Source organism: Eptesicus fuscus, chromosome 19, assembly GCF_027574615.1.
Source record: "Eptesicus fuscus isolate TK198812 chromosome 19, DD_ASM_mEF_20220401, whole genome shotgun sequence".
NCBI classification, from domain to species: Eukaryota; Metazoa; Chordata; class Mammalia; order Chiroptera; family Vespertilionidae; genus Eptesicus; species Eptesicus fuscus.
The window spans coordinates 591865-607102 of NC_072491.1; the positions used below are offsets into that span (position 1 = coordinate 591865).

A 15238-nucleotide genomic window follows, 5' to 3' on the forward strand; every position below is an offset into this window, starting at 1 on the left:
CCTTGGAGGCGCCGGGGCCGCACGGCCTTGTGGGGTTTGCAGTCCCGGCAGCGATGGGCGGGCCTCGGCTTCCCGGCGGGCTGCGCGGCGGCCGGCGGTTGTCGGCGGGGCAGTCCGGCGAGTAGCGGCGGCGGTTCCGGCTGCGGCACAGCGGCGGGCGAGCGGGTGGGGGGCCGGGCGGGATGCGGGGCCGCCGCCACCTTCGCCGTCTCCTGAGAGTGTGAGCGCCAGCCGGGCCGCGCCCCCCGGGGGACCGAGCGTTCCGAGCGTTCCGGGCGCGGGCCGGGCCCAGCGCCGTACAGCCCGGCCGCCCCCGCCCCTCCCGCCGTCCGCGCCGCCGGGCGCTCATGCGGGCACAGCCCCGCCCCCCGCCCCTGCCCGCGCCCGCGCCGCGCCGCCCGCACCATGCTCAAGTGCATCCCGCTCTGGCGCTGCAACCGGCACGTGGAGTCGGTGGACAAGCGGCACTGCTCGCTGCAGGCCGTGCCCGAGGAGATCTACCGCTACAGCCGCAGCCTCGAGGAGCTGCTGCTCGACGCCAACCAGCTGCGCGAGCTGCCCAAGGTGAGCCGCCGCGCTCGCAGGCCGGCCGGCCGGGCGGGGCGCCTGCAGCCGGCCCTGCTGGTTCTCACCGGCCGGAGCCCCACCCCGCCGGCCTCGCCCTCCTCGCCCCGCGGCGCCGGCACCAGGTGGCAGCGGTCATCAGGTGCCTGCCTGGGGGCGGGATGGTCACCGCGCCAGAGGACCGCAGGGAAAGCCGCGGGCAGCGACCGCGGAGGCAGATGCGGGCGGAAGGTGAAAGTGAACCGGACCCTGCAGGCGCTCCCTTGCCGGGCGGCGCGGGAGGTGGGGCCCGGCCTCTCGGGGCTGCCTTCCTCCTCCTCCCGGGCCCTGGGGAGGGCAAGCAGCCCCCAGGAGGGGCTTGTCCCTGGCGCCCGGCCCTGTCCACCGCCTGCTGCCGCTGTCCCTTCAGGTCGGCTTGTGCTCCTCTCACAGGCTCCTCCGCAGCGGGGCTAAAGGAAGGAGCGGTCAGGGGGTTTCCTTTCGGAGGCGGGGTGCTGAGTGGCCTGGGGCTGCGGGCCGCAGAGGATGTGGCTCCCGTCTGGCCGTGGCACCAGAGCTGCTCGCAGGTCTTGTCCAGGTGCCCAGCGCCCTGCAGCCCCTGCACGCAGCTCCGCGGGCATGCGGCACTGCTGCCTCCACTCTTCCTGGGGGCTGCCCCGTGCTGCCTGGGCCTGGCCAGAGGCTGGAGCGCAGTGGGGGAAGCCACTGGAGGGCTCCCCTGCCCGGGGGGCGGGGCTCACTCAGGTGGTAGGTGGAGCCTGAGGAACACAGGGTAGGGAGCGGCGAGGGCCCTGATGAGATGGGAAAGTGTGAGGCGAGGTGGCAGCCGCAGGGACCCCTTTGGAGGTGATCGGAAGGGACCCAGCGTCAGCCACGCGTGTGCGCGTGTTCCCGCCTCGCTTTCCTGCTGCAGACGGGCAGGGGGCAGGACCCTGGGCTCCTGTGGGGCCGGAGCAGTCAGAGGCCCAGGGGACCTATGACTTGGGAACCTGCGTCTACTCTGGAGGGGCCTCTGTTCCAGAGCTTGCCCCCTGACCTCACCCCCGTCCCCAGCCCTTCTTCCGGCTGCTGAACCTGCGCAAGCTGGGCCTGAGTGACAACGAGATCCAGCGTCTGCCCCCCGAGGTGGCCAACTTCATGCAGCTGGTGGAGCTGGACGTGTCCCGGAACGGTGTGGGCCCGGGCGTGTGGGGGGGAGTCTGGGTGGCAGGGAGGTCCTGGAGCTCCTGAGGCCGGGGTGTCTGTGGTGACCCCACTCCCGTCACAGACATCCCCGAGATCCCCGAGAGCATCAAGTTCTGCAAGGCCCTGGAGATCGCGGATTTCAGCGGGAACCCCTTGTCCAGGTGCGTGGTGGCGTGCTGGGGTGGCAGTGGGGGGAGGTCCCCGCCCTGGCCTGCTCTGAAGCCCCCTCCTCCGGCGCAGGCTCCCCGAGGGCTTCACTCAGCTGCGCAGCCTGGCTCACCTGGCTCTGAACGACGTGTCCTTGCAGGCGCTGCCTGGGGACGTGGGCAAGTGAGTGCCCTTCGGGGGGGGGGGGTCTTGGCTCAGCCCTGCTGCCCCTCTCCCCCCAGCCTCCCCTCCTCACGCCCCACCCGGCCTCTCTTTCAGCCTCGCCAACCTGGTGACCCTGGAGCTCCGGGAGAACCTGCTCAAGTCCCTGCCTGCGTGAGTGGCCAGGCGCCCGCCGGGGGCAGCTCGGGCCGTGCACCTGACACGACAGTTGCCCTGTTTCCCGTGCAGGTCCCTGTCTTTCCTGGTCAAGCTGGAACAGCTGGATCTGGGAGGCAACGACCTGGAAGTGCTGGTGCGGAGGGTGGGGCCGCTGGGGCGGGGCGGGCGGGCAGGCCAGGCTGCAGGTGAGCCGTGCTCACTCCCTCCCCTCTGTTCCCCCAGCCTGACACCCTGGGGGCCCTGCCCAACCTGCGGGAGCTGTGGCTGGACCGGAACCAGCTGTCGGCACTGCCTCCGGTGAGTGAGGGGGAGCCGCCCCGCCCCTGGCCCAGCCGGTGCCCTGACCCTCGCACCCCCCTCAGGAGCTCGGGAACCTGCGGCGCCTGGTGTGCCTGGACGTGTCCGAGAACCGGCTGGAGGCGCTGCCCACAGAGCTGGGGGGGCTGGCGCTGCTCACGGACCTGCTGCTGTCGCAGAACCTGCTGCAGCGGCTCCCGGACGGCATTGGTCAGTCCCGCGGGCACCCGAGGGGGCCGGGCTGCAGTCGGCGTGGGGTGGCTGTGAGGGGCCCCCCGAGGCGCTTGGTGCTGAGGGGGGATGACGGCCGAGAGGGTGACCTACCCGCAGAGCGGGCGGCTCGTCTCCAAGGCTGAGGCGTGGAGGACGCGGGGGGCAGGGAGAGGCAGGGCAGGGGCAGGTGTCCCCACTCCACTTGGCCCTGTCGCCACGACACCCCAACACCAGGTCAGCTGAAGCAGCTGTCCATCCTGAAGGTGGACCAGAACCGCCTCGGCGAGGTGACCGAGGCCATCGGGGGCTGCGAGAACCTGTCCGAGCTGATCCTCACCGAGAACCTGCTGACGGTAGGCCTGGCGCCGCGCTCGCCCTGCCCTGTCGGGTCCAGAGTCAGCTGGGAGGCAGAGAGCCGGGGCCCAGGCTGGCAGAGCAGGGTGGGAGCCGCTGTGCCGGAGCCAGGTGTCGGCTTGGATGGGAGGCGGGGGAGGAGGAGAGGCCAGACCCAGTGAGCGACTGGGGCCGTGTCTCCCTCCTGATCCCAGTGCGCTTCTGCCGACCTCTGACCCTTCTTCCCACCCCGGCCAGGCTCTGCCCCACTCCCTCGGGAAGCTGACCAAGCTGACCAACCTCAACGTGGACCGGAACCGCCTGGAGGCGCTGCCGCCTGAGATCGGGGGCTGTGCAGCTCTCAGCGTCTTGTCCTTGAGGGACAACCGCCTGGCCGTCCTGCCGCCCGAGCTCGCCCACACGGCTGAACTGCACGTGCTGGACGTGGCCGGGAACCGGTGAGAGCCCACTGCCCAGCCCCCGGGCTGACTGCGCCCCCCCCCGGGCTGACCGCCCGCCCCCAGCTGACCGCGCCCCCCCCCCGGCTGACCACGACCCCCAGGCTGACCCCCTCCCCCCCGCCCCGAGGCTGACTGTGCCCCCCCCGGGCTGACCGCCCCCCCCAGCTGACCGCGCCCCCCCGGCTGACCACGACCCCCAGGCTGACCCCCCCCCCCCCCCGGGCTAACCGCCCCCCCCCCCCCGGGCTGACCGTGCCGCGGCCCCCAGGCTGCAGAGTCTGCCGTTCGCGCTCACCCACCTCAACCTCAAGGCCCTGTGGCTGGCAGAGAACCAGGCGCAGCCCATGCTCCGGTTCCAGACGGAGGACGATGCCCAGACGGGCGAGAAGGTGCTCACCTGCTACCTGCTGCCCCAGCAGCCCCCGCCCAGCCTCGGTAGGTCGCTGCCCGCTGGCGGGAGACCAGGCGAGGGTGTGGCTGGGGCCGGGCTGAGTGAACCTGACGCTCCTGCAGAGGACCCCGAGCCACGGAGCAGCCCCTCCGGGAGCTGGAGTGACGCCCCGCTCAGCCGCGTCAGCGTCATCAAGTTTCTGGGGGCCCCCGGGAGCGATGAGGATGCCGAGGAAGCCGCCGCCGAGAAGCGGGTATGGGGGGGCGTGGTCCCTGGGCCAGGGGCCTGCTCCCTACCCCGACCCTGCGCTGCTCACCCCTTACCCCTCACCCCTGTGCCCGCAGGGCCTGCAGCGCCGGGCCACGCCCCACCCCAGCGAGCTCAAGGTGATGAAGAGGGGCGTGGAGGAGCGGCGAGGCGAAGCCTGCAGGCCTGGCCCCCGGCCGCCCTCGCCCTCGCCCTCGCCCTCGCCCTCGGAGGAGGTACCTATGGGGCACGGTGCGGGCGGGCCCGGGCGTTCATCTGTCCTGGGTGTGGGGCTCTGAGGGCCCAGGGAGGGAGAGCTGGTGAGGGTGGGAGGTGCAGGGTGCTGGGGTGGGGTGGGGAGCAGTGGGGGGCTGGGGCAGCAGCGGGACGGCTCAGGCCCTGTCCGTGGTGGCCCAGGGGAAGGGGTCTGGGTCTGTGGGGTGGCACGCTCCTGTGAGTGCCCCGCGGCGGGCACGGGCGTCATCAGCTGTGAAGGGTGCTGGAGCCCCAGGAGGGCTCGGGGTGCTCTGGGCCCCTGGGGGCCGCCGGGAGGGCGCCCACAGGTTACCGCGTGCTCGGCTCCTGCCCTGCACTCAGTGCTGCCGCACCCACCAGCTGAGGTCACGTCCTCCTGGGAGCTGGTTCTGTGCCGCTCTGACCTCCGGAGGGACCTGGCTGTGCCGGAGGCGGTGGCTCCGGGTGCCCACAGTCCCGTTTGGAGGCCATGCAGCCCCTGGGACACGGGGCTGAGAGCTGAGCCCTCCTCTCGGGCGGCTCCGAGGGGCTGGGGCAGGGGCTGGGGCAGGAGCTGGGGCAGGCGAGGGCCTGGCCCGCGCAGCCTGACCAGCCGACCTCTGCAGGAGAAGAGGCTGAGCACCGGGTCCGGCCTGAGTGAGGACGCGCCTCTGCCCACCAGCCCCGCCTCCCAGGGTGAGCCCGAGGGCCTGCCGGCCGAGGCAGAGGGCCCCCGCCCGCCGGCCACCCCGGAGGAGGCCGAGGAGGAGGCCTATGAGGAGGTGAGGCCGCCTTGGAGGCCACTTGCCATCTGCAGGACCATCAGGGAGGGGGCAGGGGGGCCGGGTGAGGGTCTCCCCCACGGGCACCCAGGCAGATCCCTGCAGACTGTCCCCCAGACCTTTCCCTGGTCCTGACCATGCTCCCTGCCTCCGCCCGCCCTGAGTCCTCACAGGAGAGGGAGGAGCCTCCCACCCCAGCCCTCGTGCCCCCGGTCCCCCCATCTGTGTGCCGCCCCCGGTCCCCCCGTCTGTGTGCCGCCCCCGGTCCCCCCGTCCGTGTGTGCCCCCCAGTCCCCCCGTCCGTGTGCCACCCCCCCGGTCCCCCCGTCCGTGTACCCCGCCCCCGGTCCCCCCGTCTGTGTGCCGCCCCCGGTCCCCCCGTCCGTGTACCCCTCCCCCCGGTCCCCCCGTCCGTGTGCCCCGCCCCCGGTCCCCCCGTCTGTGTGCCGCCGCCCCCGGTCCCCCCGTCCGTGTGCCACCCCCTCTGTTCCCCCGTCCGTGTGGCCCCCCCCCCCCGGTCCCCCCGTCCGTGTGGCCCCCCCCCCGGTCCCCCCATCTGTGTGCCACCCCCTCCGTTCCCCCGTCCGTGTACCCCTCCCCCCGGTCCCCCCGTCCGTGGGCCCCCCCCCCGTCCCCCCGTCCGTGTGCCCCGCCCCCGGTCCCCCCATCTGTGTGCCGCCGCCCCCGGTCCCCCCATCTGTGTGCCGCCGGTCCCCCCGTCCGTGTGCGCCCCCAGCCGCAGTCCCCCCTCCTCGATCTTCACGCAGCAGGGAGCCTCCAACCCCCACCAGCTGCCTCCTACACGTGGGCAACCCTGGCTCCTGGGGGTGGGGAGGGTCGGCTGCCCTCACGCTTGCCCCTCGCAGCCCACAGTGCGGTTCGCGGAGGACCCCCTGCTGCTGCCCCCCGGGGAAGATGGCGAGAGTGAGGAGGGGCCCCTGGAGGCCCCCTGGGCCCTGCCCGGGCGGCAGCGGCTCACCCGCAAGGACACGCCGCACTACAAGAAGCAGTTCAAGGTGTCCAAGCTGCCGCAGCCCGAGGCCGTCGTGGCGCTGCTGCAGGGGATGCGGCCGGACGGCGAGGGCCCCGCGGGGCTGGGCGGCTGGCACAACGGCCCGCACACGCCCTGGGCTCCGCGGGCCGAGGAGGAGGAGGGGCCCGAGGACGATGAGGAGGAGGCGGCGGAGGAGGAGGAGGAGAAGGAGGAGGAGGAGGAGGAGGCGGTGGCCTCGGCGCCCTCGGTCAAGGTGGGTCTCCGTTCGCACTGACCCGCTGCCTCCTCGGCGCGGTGCCGTCGGTTGCCGAGCGCCCAGGTCTGCGGCGCCGTCTCAGCAGGCGCTCGCAGCTCGGCTCCGCGGAGGGACCCTCTCCGAGGGCTGTGTCGCCGCCCCCTCCGGCCGGGCCCGGAGGCCCCTCCCGCGCCGGGTGGCCCCTCCGGCTGCTCTGCCTTCCAGGCCCGTCCTCTGGCCTCCGTGGCTCCCCTGGCCACGTGGTCCTGCCTGCTCCTGGGTGCCCTGTGCCCACGCACCCCGTCTTTGACACCTCAGCCTTCCTGCCCTGAGCTCGAGCATGACATGGTGGTAGCCGAGGGGCCTCGAAGGTCACACTGAGACGCCCGGGCCCAGCCCTCGGGCCAGCACGCGGGACAGGCTGGCGCGGCTTCGGGAGCTGGTGGGCTTTCCTTTCCTGCTGCTGCGGTGGGGCCGGGCCGGTGGCCGGTGGCGGGCGGCGCTCACACGCATGCCTCGCTGGTCCTGTCCTGCAGGGGGTGTCGTTTGACCAGGCCCATAACCTGCTGATAGAGCCCGCCCGCATTGAGGAGGAGGAGGTCTGTACTGCGCTCTGCTCCGCCCGCCGCTGCGCTGTCCTCGGGGCTGCGGGTCACGCACTTCCCTCCCTCCTGCCCCCCCCAGGAGCCTGCCTCCCCGTCCCTGAGGGGCCCGCTGACCCTCTGGCCCAGGGGGACGGGGCGGGGGGTCTCGGCAGGTGTGGGCACTTCCTGCCCGCCACCCGTCTGCGGGCCTGGGGCCTCCTCACCCACAGGCGGCCTCCCTTCGGGGCTGCCCTCCCCCGGGCCTGAGCTGCCGCTCCGCCCAGTAACGCCCGCCTCCAGCTTCTCGTGCCCGAACCCGTGGCAGCGGTGCCAACCAGAGGACGGGCCGCCCCGCCCTCCTGACCCGCCGTCGGTTCTGTTTCCAGCTGACGCTGACCATCGTGCGGCAGGCGGCCGGCCTGGGCATCAGCATTGCGGGTGGCAAGGGCTCCACCCCCTACAAGGGGGACGACGAGGTGAGTGCCTCCGCCCCCCTCTCGCCCGTCCCCGGGCACCCCTCACCCAGAGCTCACTTCTCCTCTGTTACTTTATTGACTTCAGAGGGGGAAGGGGAGGGGGAGGGGAGAGAGAAACATCAAAGCTGAGAGAGTCACAGGGCGACGTTCGGCCACAGCCACGCGGCCGGCCGGGCTCGGCTTGCTTTTCGATGGCGCTGCCCTCGAACCTGCCTCCCTGCCCAGGAGACCTGCTCTCCGGCTGCTGGCCCGGCCCCTCCCCGGGCGCTGGCCGCTGATCAGACTGAACTCGGGCTCGTGGGATCTGGTCTGAGGGCCCGTCGGAGGGCAGCACTGCCTGCAGGCCGGCGGCCATGGCTGCTTTTGTAACTTCCTGGAGGTGGCCCGTAGGTCGGGACCACGGTGGCTGGTGCCGAGCCTCTGGGGCTGTCCTGGCCTCTGCCGGCGCCGCCCTCGGGCTCAGCGCTCGCTCACCCTCCAGGGCATTTTCATCTCCCGGGTGTCTGAGGAGGGCCCCGCGGCCCGGGCTGGAGTCCGAGTGGGGGACAAGCTCCTGGAGGTGAGTCGCGGCCCCTGGAGGGTCCACTCCGCCCCACACAGGCTGCCCCTCGGGGTGGGGCTCCGAGCACCGGGCCGGGCGAGAGGAAGCTCAGGAGGCCGAGGCAGGGCCTCGGGGCACTGCTCCGGGACTGGCCGGGGCGAGGGCCACCCCCGCGGGTCTCGTTGGGAGTTGGATGCCTGCCCTGCAGCCCCTGCCCATCAGGGCCGAGGGTGTGGGTCCCGGCAGGGCTGGTGCCGTCCTGGGTGGGACCCCCGGGAGCCTGCAGGGCGGGGCGTGGCCGCTCTGACACGCTGGGTCCGTAGGTGAACGGCGTGGCCTTGCACAGCGCCGAGCACCACCAGGCCGTGGAGGCACTGCGGGGGGCGGGCGCCACCGTGCAGATGCGGCTGTGGCGAGAGCGCATGGTGGAGCCCGAGAACGCGGTCACCCTCACCCCTCTGCGGCCCGAGGACGACTACAGCCCCGGCGAGCGGCGCGGCGGCCGCCCGCCCGACAGCCCCGGGCCCCTCCGGCAGCGCCACGTGGCCTGCCTGGTGCGCAGCGAGAAGGGGCTGGGCTTCAGCATCGCGGGCGGGAAAGGCTCCACGCCCTACCGGGCCGGTGACACGGTGAGCGGGCGCGGGGGGCACTGGGACGAGGGCCTGCGCGCCTGGTGCTCCTGGCACGGCTGCCTCCCTCCCTCCGCAGGGCATCTTCATCTCCCGGATCGCGGAGGGCGGCGCTGCCCACCGGGCGGGCACCCTGCAGGTCGGCGACCGTGTCCTCTCGGTGAGTCGGGTCGCGGGCTCCCCGGTGCGCCGCCACCGCCGCCCCACCCGTCTCCTAACAGCCGCTCCCTCGCAGATCAACGGGGTGGACATGACCGAGGCCAGGCACGACCACGCCGTCTCCCTGCTGACCGCCGCCTCCCCCACCATCGCCCTGCTGCTGGAGCGCGAGGCGGGGGGCCCCCTTTCTCCCAGCCCCCCGCCGCACTCCCCTGTGCCCCCCGCCGCTGCCCCCACCACCGTGGTCACTGCCACTCCCGCGGGCCCTGGGCCTCTGCGGCTGGCCCCCAGCCTGCTTGCCGCTGCCCTGGAGGGGCCCTATCCCGTGGAGGTGAGACCCCGCCCCCCCGCGCCCCTCGCAGCCTGCACGCCCAACAGCCGAGGTGGGAGGTGGGTGCTCAGCCCAGGACGCCGGGCTCTGTCCTAGTGCAGCGTCCTCTCCCCGTGGCCCCACCCGACACCTGGTGCCGCTGCCCTGGGGCTGGAGGGGGGCCCCCCCAGCTGCTCTGACAGGCCGGCCCCACCCCTCGCCCTTGGTGTCCCCAGGAGATCTGCCTGCCGAGGGCGGGGGGCCCGCTGGGGCTCAGTGTTGTCGGGGGCTCCGACCACTCCAGCCACCCGTTCGGCGCCCAGGAGCCTGGCGTGTTCATCTCCAAGGTAGGAGGGCCCCGGGCCCCTGCAGGGTGGGCACCCGGCCTGGGCGCTGAGCCCCGCACTGCCCCCCACAGGTGCTCCCCCGGGGCCTGGCCGCGAGGAGTGGCCTTCGGGTCGGGGACCGCATCCTCGCCGTGAACGGGCAGGACGTGAGGGAGGCCACGCACCAGGAGGCCGTGGGCGCCCTGCTGCGGCCCTGCCTGGAGCTGGTCCTGCTGGTGCGGAGGGACCCGCCGCCCCCGGGCCTGCGCGAGCTCTGCATCCAGAAGGCGCCCGGGGAGAAGCTGGGCATCAGCATCCGTGGGGGCGCCAAGGGCCACGCGGGGAACCCCTGTGACCCCACCGACGAAGGCATCTTCATCTCCAAGGTGAGGGCCCGCCCGCCGGGCGCCGGGGCGGGCGAGGGGCCGGGGCGGCCGGTCCTGAGGCGCCGGCCTGGTGTCCCGGCAGGTGAGCCCCGCGGGAGCCGCCGGGCGGGATGGCCGCCTGCGCGTGGGGCTGCGGCTGCTGGAGGTGAACCAGCAGAGCCTGCTGGGCCTCACGCACGCCGAGGCCGTGCAGCTGCTGCGCAACGCGGGCGACACCCTCACCGTGCTCGTCTGCGACGGCTTCGACGCCCCCGCCGAGGTCAGTGCGGCGCCTGCGGGTGAGGAGCCGGCCCGGGCCGGGTGGGAGCCGTGGGCACAGGCACGCGCCGGGCCACGGTCTCGGCCGCCTGCTCCTGACGGGGGGGGCTTCGGCCCGAGGAGGACGGGCGTGAGCAGGTGGCCTGGCCGGTCCTCGAGGAAGAGGTTGAACTGCTCCAGGTGGGCACCTCCTGCAGGCGAGGCCGTAGGCCAGCCCACGGCCGCCGGCTCCTCGAGGGGCGCCGTCCCCTCCGGGCGCCCAGCGGAGAGCTTGCTGCCGAGGCCTTTCCCAGGGAGCACCGGGGCAGCGGGGCCCTCCTGGACGTGCCGACTCGCCCTTGGCACCCGCCGAGGGGCTGTGCCCACTGTGCCCGGCTCGACAGCTGTGACGCCCTCGCAGCTGCTGCTCCTAGAGCCGCTGCAGGTCGTCGGGACCGGCTTCCGCGTCCCGAGAGGCACCACACGGGCTCGGGCTCGTGTCACCACGGACGGGGCAGGGTCCTGGGTCCTGGGTCCTGGGGCCAGCGGTGCTGCCGGTCGCCCAGGGACCGCCCACATGCGTGTACTCGCCCCTAGGTGTCCCCGGGCGTCATCGCCAACCCCTTTGCTGGCATCAGCCGCCGCAACAGCCTGGAGAGCGTCTCCTCCATCGACCGGGAGCTGAGCCCTGAAGGCCCCAGCAAGGTCAGCGCCGCCTGCGGCCCGCAGCCCAGGGCCGGGCAGCCCGAGGCCGCGGGTCCTGACCGCCGTCTGCTCTGCTCCCAGGAGAAGGAGCTGCCTGGACAGACGCTGCAGTGGGGACCAGAGGCCGCGGTGAGTGCTGGGCCGTGGCCGCCTGCACACAGGCCGGCTCTGAGCTCTGCGGCGGGTCCTCCCTGGGGGGACACAGCCCGGGGGAGTGGGCAGCGTGTCCCAGACCCCGCTCCACGGTTCTCTGAGCTGCCAGCCCCGCGCTCCATCACGGACACAGCCCCTCCTCAGCACGTGTCCACTCTGCTCCCAGGGCTGCGGCCCAGCGCTGACGCTGCACAGGGCCCTGTCCCCGTGCAAGCTGTTTGCTGGCCCCATCCCTGCCTTCACTTGAGCCCCGAAGGGCAGAGCTGGGTGGGACTGCAGGCTTCTGTCCCAGGGCCAGGCTGAGGCCGTGGGAGACCCTCGCCGGAGCGGGTGGGGGTAGGGGAACCGGGTCAGAGCCTGCAGGGCTGGAGGGCACTCACCGGCTGGTGGCCGCCCCGCCTGGCACGGGTCCAGTCCCCCGTCACTGAACCAAGCCGTGTGGCTGGTGCTGCTGTCGACTCCTTATACCTGGAAGGTGGGGCTCCTGCAAAGGCCTGGGACTCGGAGCAGTTGGGTGGGGAGGGCCCGAGCCCCTGCAGACAAAGGGAGCCCCAAACGGCTCCGTGCAGGCCGAGGCCCCTGGGGGCCACCAGAACTCTCAGTCCTGGTGGGACCGGCACAAGCTGCCACGTGGAGGACAGGCTGGAGCAGCTGCCAGGAGCTGGGGAGGCCGGGCTGGGGGAGGCCCAGCCAACAGCTGGGCTGGGGCAGACGTGGGCGCGGGCAGGACGGACAGCCAGTCCTGTTCCTCCCGAGAGTATAAATAGCCCCCAGAGGCTGTGTCCAGCCAGCGCCACTGGGACCCCGAAGGACGTGAGTGGCGGGCGGGCGGGCGCCAGGGGTGCTGGCTGAGGGCCTTGGAGGGCAGGGAGATGAGGGCGGGGGGGCTTCACCTGGGGCCAACCTCGGCCAGGAGCAGCCCAGAGCAGGAGCCCCCGGGTGGTGGGGCTGTGTCCTCTGACCGAAGGGCACGCCGTGGGCCGGCTGGATGGGCCTCCGGGAGGGCAGCTGTGGGACAGCACACAGGCCCCAGCCCGTACTCGGTCCTGTTTCCTCTGGGTCTGTCTGTCTGTCCCCACCTCTCACGAAGCTCCAGACTGCCCACTGCCACAGACCCCGGGGGCGGGGGGAGAGCCGAGGCCAGGCCCTCCGTGCCCAGCAGCGTGGGGCGGGGAGCCTGGGGGACTCAGGACACAGCCTTTTGGGGAGAGCCGAGGCGCTGGCCCAGCAGTAGTCCAGGCCCATCTGGGGAACCCCCTTGGGCTGTGGTCGGGTCAGGGAGCTGAGCACCAGCCTCTGCACCAGGCAAGCACCCCACTCCCCAACTCCTTGTGGGCCCCCGCCCTGCCTGACCCTCACCCCGCTCACCCGGCTCCTGGCTCCTCCAGGTACCGCCTGGGGCAGCTGGAGGGAAGATGGCTGACGCGCCTCGCTCCCCCGGCCACCAGCAGGTGAGTGCCCACCAGGAGGGGTGCTTGTCCCAGGAAGTGGGGCCGGGCAGCACCTGCAGCTGCACCTGTCGCTCTGGGAGGGCACAGCCCCCGGCACCTTCTTGGCCAGACCTGCCTGGCATTGGAGCAGGGAGCTCCGGGGGCCCTGGGGCCGGGGGGCCGGGTGGTCACGGCCTCCTCCCTGCACCTGGGCCCACCTAGCCCTCCCCCCCGCCCCCCATTCTGCTGCATGGGGACCTGGGCACCCGCCCTGCGGCCACCGTGGCTCCATCTCTGTCTTTCCCCTCCATCCCTCACCCTGACCTGAACCCCTGGTCCCTCCCTCTGGACCCTGCCCTTTGCAGACAAAACCCGGGGTGATCCAGCCACTGGCTCAGGCCTGGCCAAGGGGCTCCCCGGCCCCCAGGGGCAGAGGCAATTCGTGCTCTGTGAGTGCCCTGACCCGCGGGCCGGGGGGTGGAGGTCGGAGCTCAGAGTCAACAGCTGAGGGCCGGGTGGGCGGTGGCTGGAGCCGGGACAGCTGTCCCAGCAGCTCAGGAGAGCCTTCCCCCAGCCCCCCTCCCCGCCCTCCCCGGACGAGCTGCCCTCCGACGTGAAGCGAGCCTACCGGACCTTTGCTGCCGTGCCGGGCCCGCACCCCCCCCGGGACCCAACTGCCCAAGTACGCTGGTGCCGGCCTGTGGGGCGGGCGGGGTGCGCGCTGAGGAGGAAGCCCGGCTCAGACCCCACTCCCCGCAGCCCTGCACGCCGGGCCCTACCGCCTCCCCGGAGCAGCTGTCCTTCCGCGAGCGGCAGAAGTACTTTGAGTTGGAGGTGCGGGTGCCCCAGGCCGAGGGCCCCCCCAAGCGCGTGTCCCTGGTGGGTGCCGACGACCTGCGGAAGATGCAGGAGGAAGAAGGTGAGCCGGCGGCTAGCAGCGTGGGGTGGTGCAGGGCCTGGGCGCCCCCACCCGTCTGACCGCCCCCCCCCCCCCCCCGCCCGTCCCCCAGCCCGGAAGCTGCAGCAGAAGAGGGCGCAGATGCTGCGGGAGGCGGCCGACGCGGGGCTTGCTGACGGGGAGGCCCCGGACAGCGAGGAGCCAGAGGATGAGCCTCCCTGGGCCGGCGCCCCTGCTGCAGGGTGAGGCCTGGAGGGACCAGCGCCTACTGTCCCCGCCCCCCTCCCGGGCGGCGCCCACATGGCCTTCCTGTCCTTTCCCCGGCCCAGGCTGGTCCCCGCGTCCCCGTCGCCCCTGGGAAGCAGCGCTCCGGTGCGAACGGCCAAGGCTGAGCGGCGCCATCAGGAGCGGCTGCGTGTGCAGAGCCCCGAGCTGCCGGTGCCCGAGCGGGCCCTGTCCCCTGCCGAGCGCCGCGCGCTGGAGGCTGAGAAGCGAGCGCTGTGGAGGGCGGCCAGGTGAGGCCCTGCCCCCGGCCCGCCCCTGCCGCCCGCCCACAGCCCCCCCCCCCCGCCCCCACCGTTGCCCCGCCAGCCCAGCCCTGCCTCCCACCCCTTCGCAGGATGAAGTCCCTGGAGCAGGACGCCCTCCGCGCACAGATGGTTCTCAGCAAGTCCCAGGACGGCCGGAGCAAGCGAGGGCCCCTGGAGCGGCTGGCCGAGGCGCCCTCTCCCGCGCCCACCCCATCACCCACCCCCCTGGAAGGTCCGTGTGCCCGAGGGGAGTCGGGCTTGGCCTGCAGTGCGGACCTCTCCCAACACCCATTTCTTGTCCCCCCAGACCTCGGCCCCCTGACCAGCAGCTCCCCGGGACGTCTGGTGAGGACCAGCTGCCTCCCCTTCCCCGCCCCTCCCTGCAGCGAGGGCGGGGTCCAGGCTGCACCCCCACCCTCTTCTCAGCTCTCCGCCTCTGCCTCTCTCCCTCATGCTGTCCTCTCAAGGCCTTGTCTGGGAGGAAGTTCGACTACAGGGTGTTCGCCGCCCTGCCTTCTTCCAGGCCTGTCTATGACATGCAGGTACCAGGCGCCTGGCCCGTGTGGACAGGCCGTAGCTGCTGCCACCTCCGCCTGGGCCTCCCCAGCCCTGTCCCGCCTCCAGCACCTTCCCTGTCTCTCTCTCTGGGTGTGGGGCCTCCCCACCCAGGCTCGCTCGGGTGGTTTCAGGAAAGTCTGGGCAGAGCCTGACCCTGCCCTTTCTCCACCAGTCCCCAGATTTTGCTGAGGAGCTGAGATGCCTGGAGCCGTCTCCCAGCCCTGGTGAGTGGCCAGGCCAGCGTGGGGGGCGCCCGGGGCACCTGGCCCCTCCCTCACACCCCCCTTGCCTCTGCCCGCCAGGCCTGCAGGAGGAGGACGGAGAGGTGGCCCTGGTGCTTCTGGACAGGCCCTCGCCGGACACCGTGGGTCCCGAGGACGGGGCCCTGTGCAGTAGCCGCCGCCCTCTGCGGCCGGGGCGCCGAGGCCTGGGCCCAGTGCCCTCCTAGAGGGCCAGGTCCCTTCCCCGGACTTGGGGTGGGGGCCCTGCCAGCACCAACACCACCCTGGCCCCAAGTCTTTTAACCTGGGTGTTAGCATTTTAGAGACCCCTCAGGAGTTCTGGCCACCGACTAACAGCTCCCTCCCCAGCCGGGACCTCTCGGCAAGACTGTAACTAGTGATGTTTGTACAACCAAAGACTCTATTTTGTGGTTTAAGGAAAATAAAATTGACTACGTTTTACCTTCTGGCTGCCTGTCTCTACCCACCCACACCCACACCCACACCCTCTGCCCTCCAAGGCTGGGCCCCTGGGCGGGTCACCGAGCTCCCAGGTCTCCCCCACACTCTGCTGCTCCCGTCTGGAGGGACTGGTTGGCCCGCCCACCTCCAGGCAGGAGCACCCCCAAGTCCTGCAAACCAGTGTCCTCAGGCTGGGCTCCCCCTGGCCG

At 73.0% G+C, this 15238-nt stretch overlaps 1 protein-coding gene across 6 annotated transcripts; it reads left to right on the plus strand.

Moving 5' to 3' along the window:
- The first annotated feature begins 122 nt into the window (after window positions 1-122).
- On the plus strand, window positions 123-15029 carry SCRIB (scribble planar cell polarity protein). Of its 6 annotated transcripts, XM_054708456.1 has the most exons (37): window positions 123-564; window positions 1618-1735; window positions 1832-1910; window positions 1990-2079; window positions 2176-2232; window positions 2308-2371; window positions 2461-2535; window positions 2601-2745; window positions 2983-3101; window positions 3340-3539; window positions 3811-3977; window positions 4056-4186; window positions 4278-4415; window positions 5040-5195; window positions 6062-6442; window positions 6961-7023; window positions 7395-7484; window positions 7966-8043; window positions 8349-8654; window positions 8734-8814; window positions 8890-9144; window positions 9360-9470; window positions 9542-9835; window positions 9918-10094; window positions 10670-10777; window positions 10859-10906; window positions 12319-12381; window positions 12726-12809; window positions 12935-13042; window positions 13120-13279; window positions 13371-13500; window positions 13588-13773; window positions 13878-14020; window positions 14096-14133; window positions 14256-14330; window positions 14519-14570; window positions 14649-15029. In XM_054708456.1, the coding sequence occupies exons 1-37, from the start codon at window positions 406-408 to the stop codon at window positions 14792-14794; spliced, it is 4875 nt and encodes a 1624-aa protein (XP_054564431.1). In that variant the 5' UTR covers window positions 123-405; the 3' UTR covers window positions 14795-15029. The 6 variants fall into 6 exon arrangements, with proteins under 6 accessions (XP_054564431.1, XP_054564430.1, XP_054564433.1 ...); XM_054708455.1 differs by having other exon boundaries at window positions 13878-14133; XM_054708458.1 differs by lacking the exon at window positions 14256-14330.
- Window positions 15030-15238: the final 209 nt, after the last annotated feature.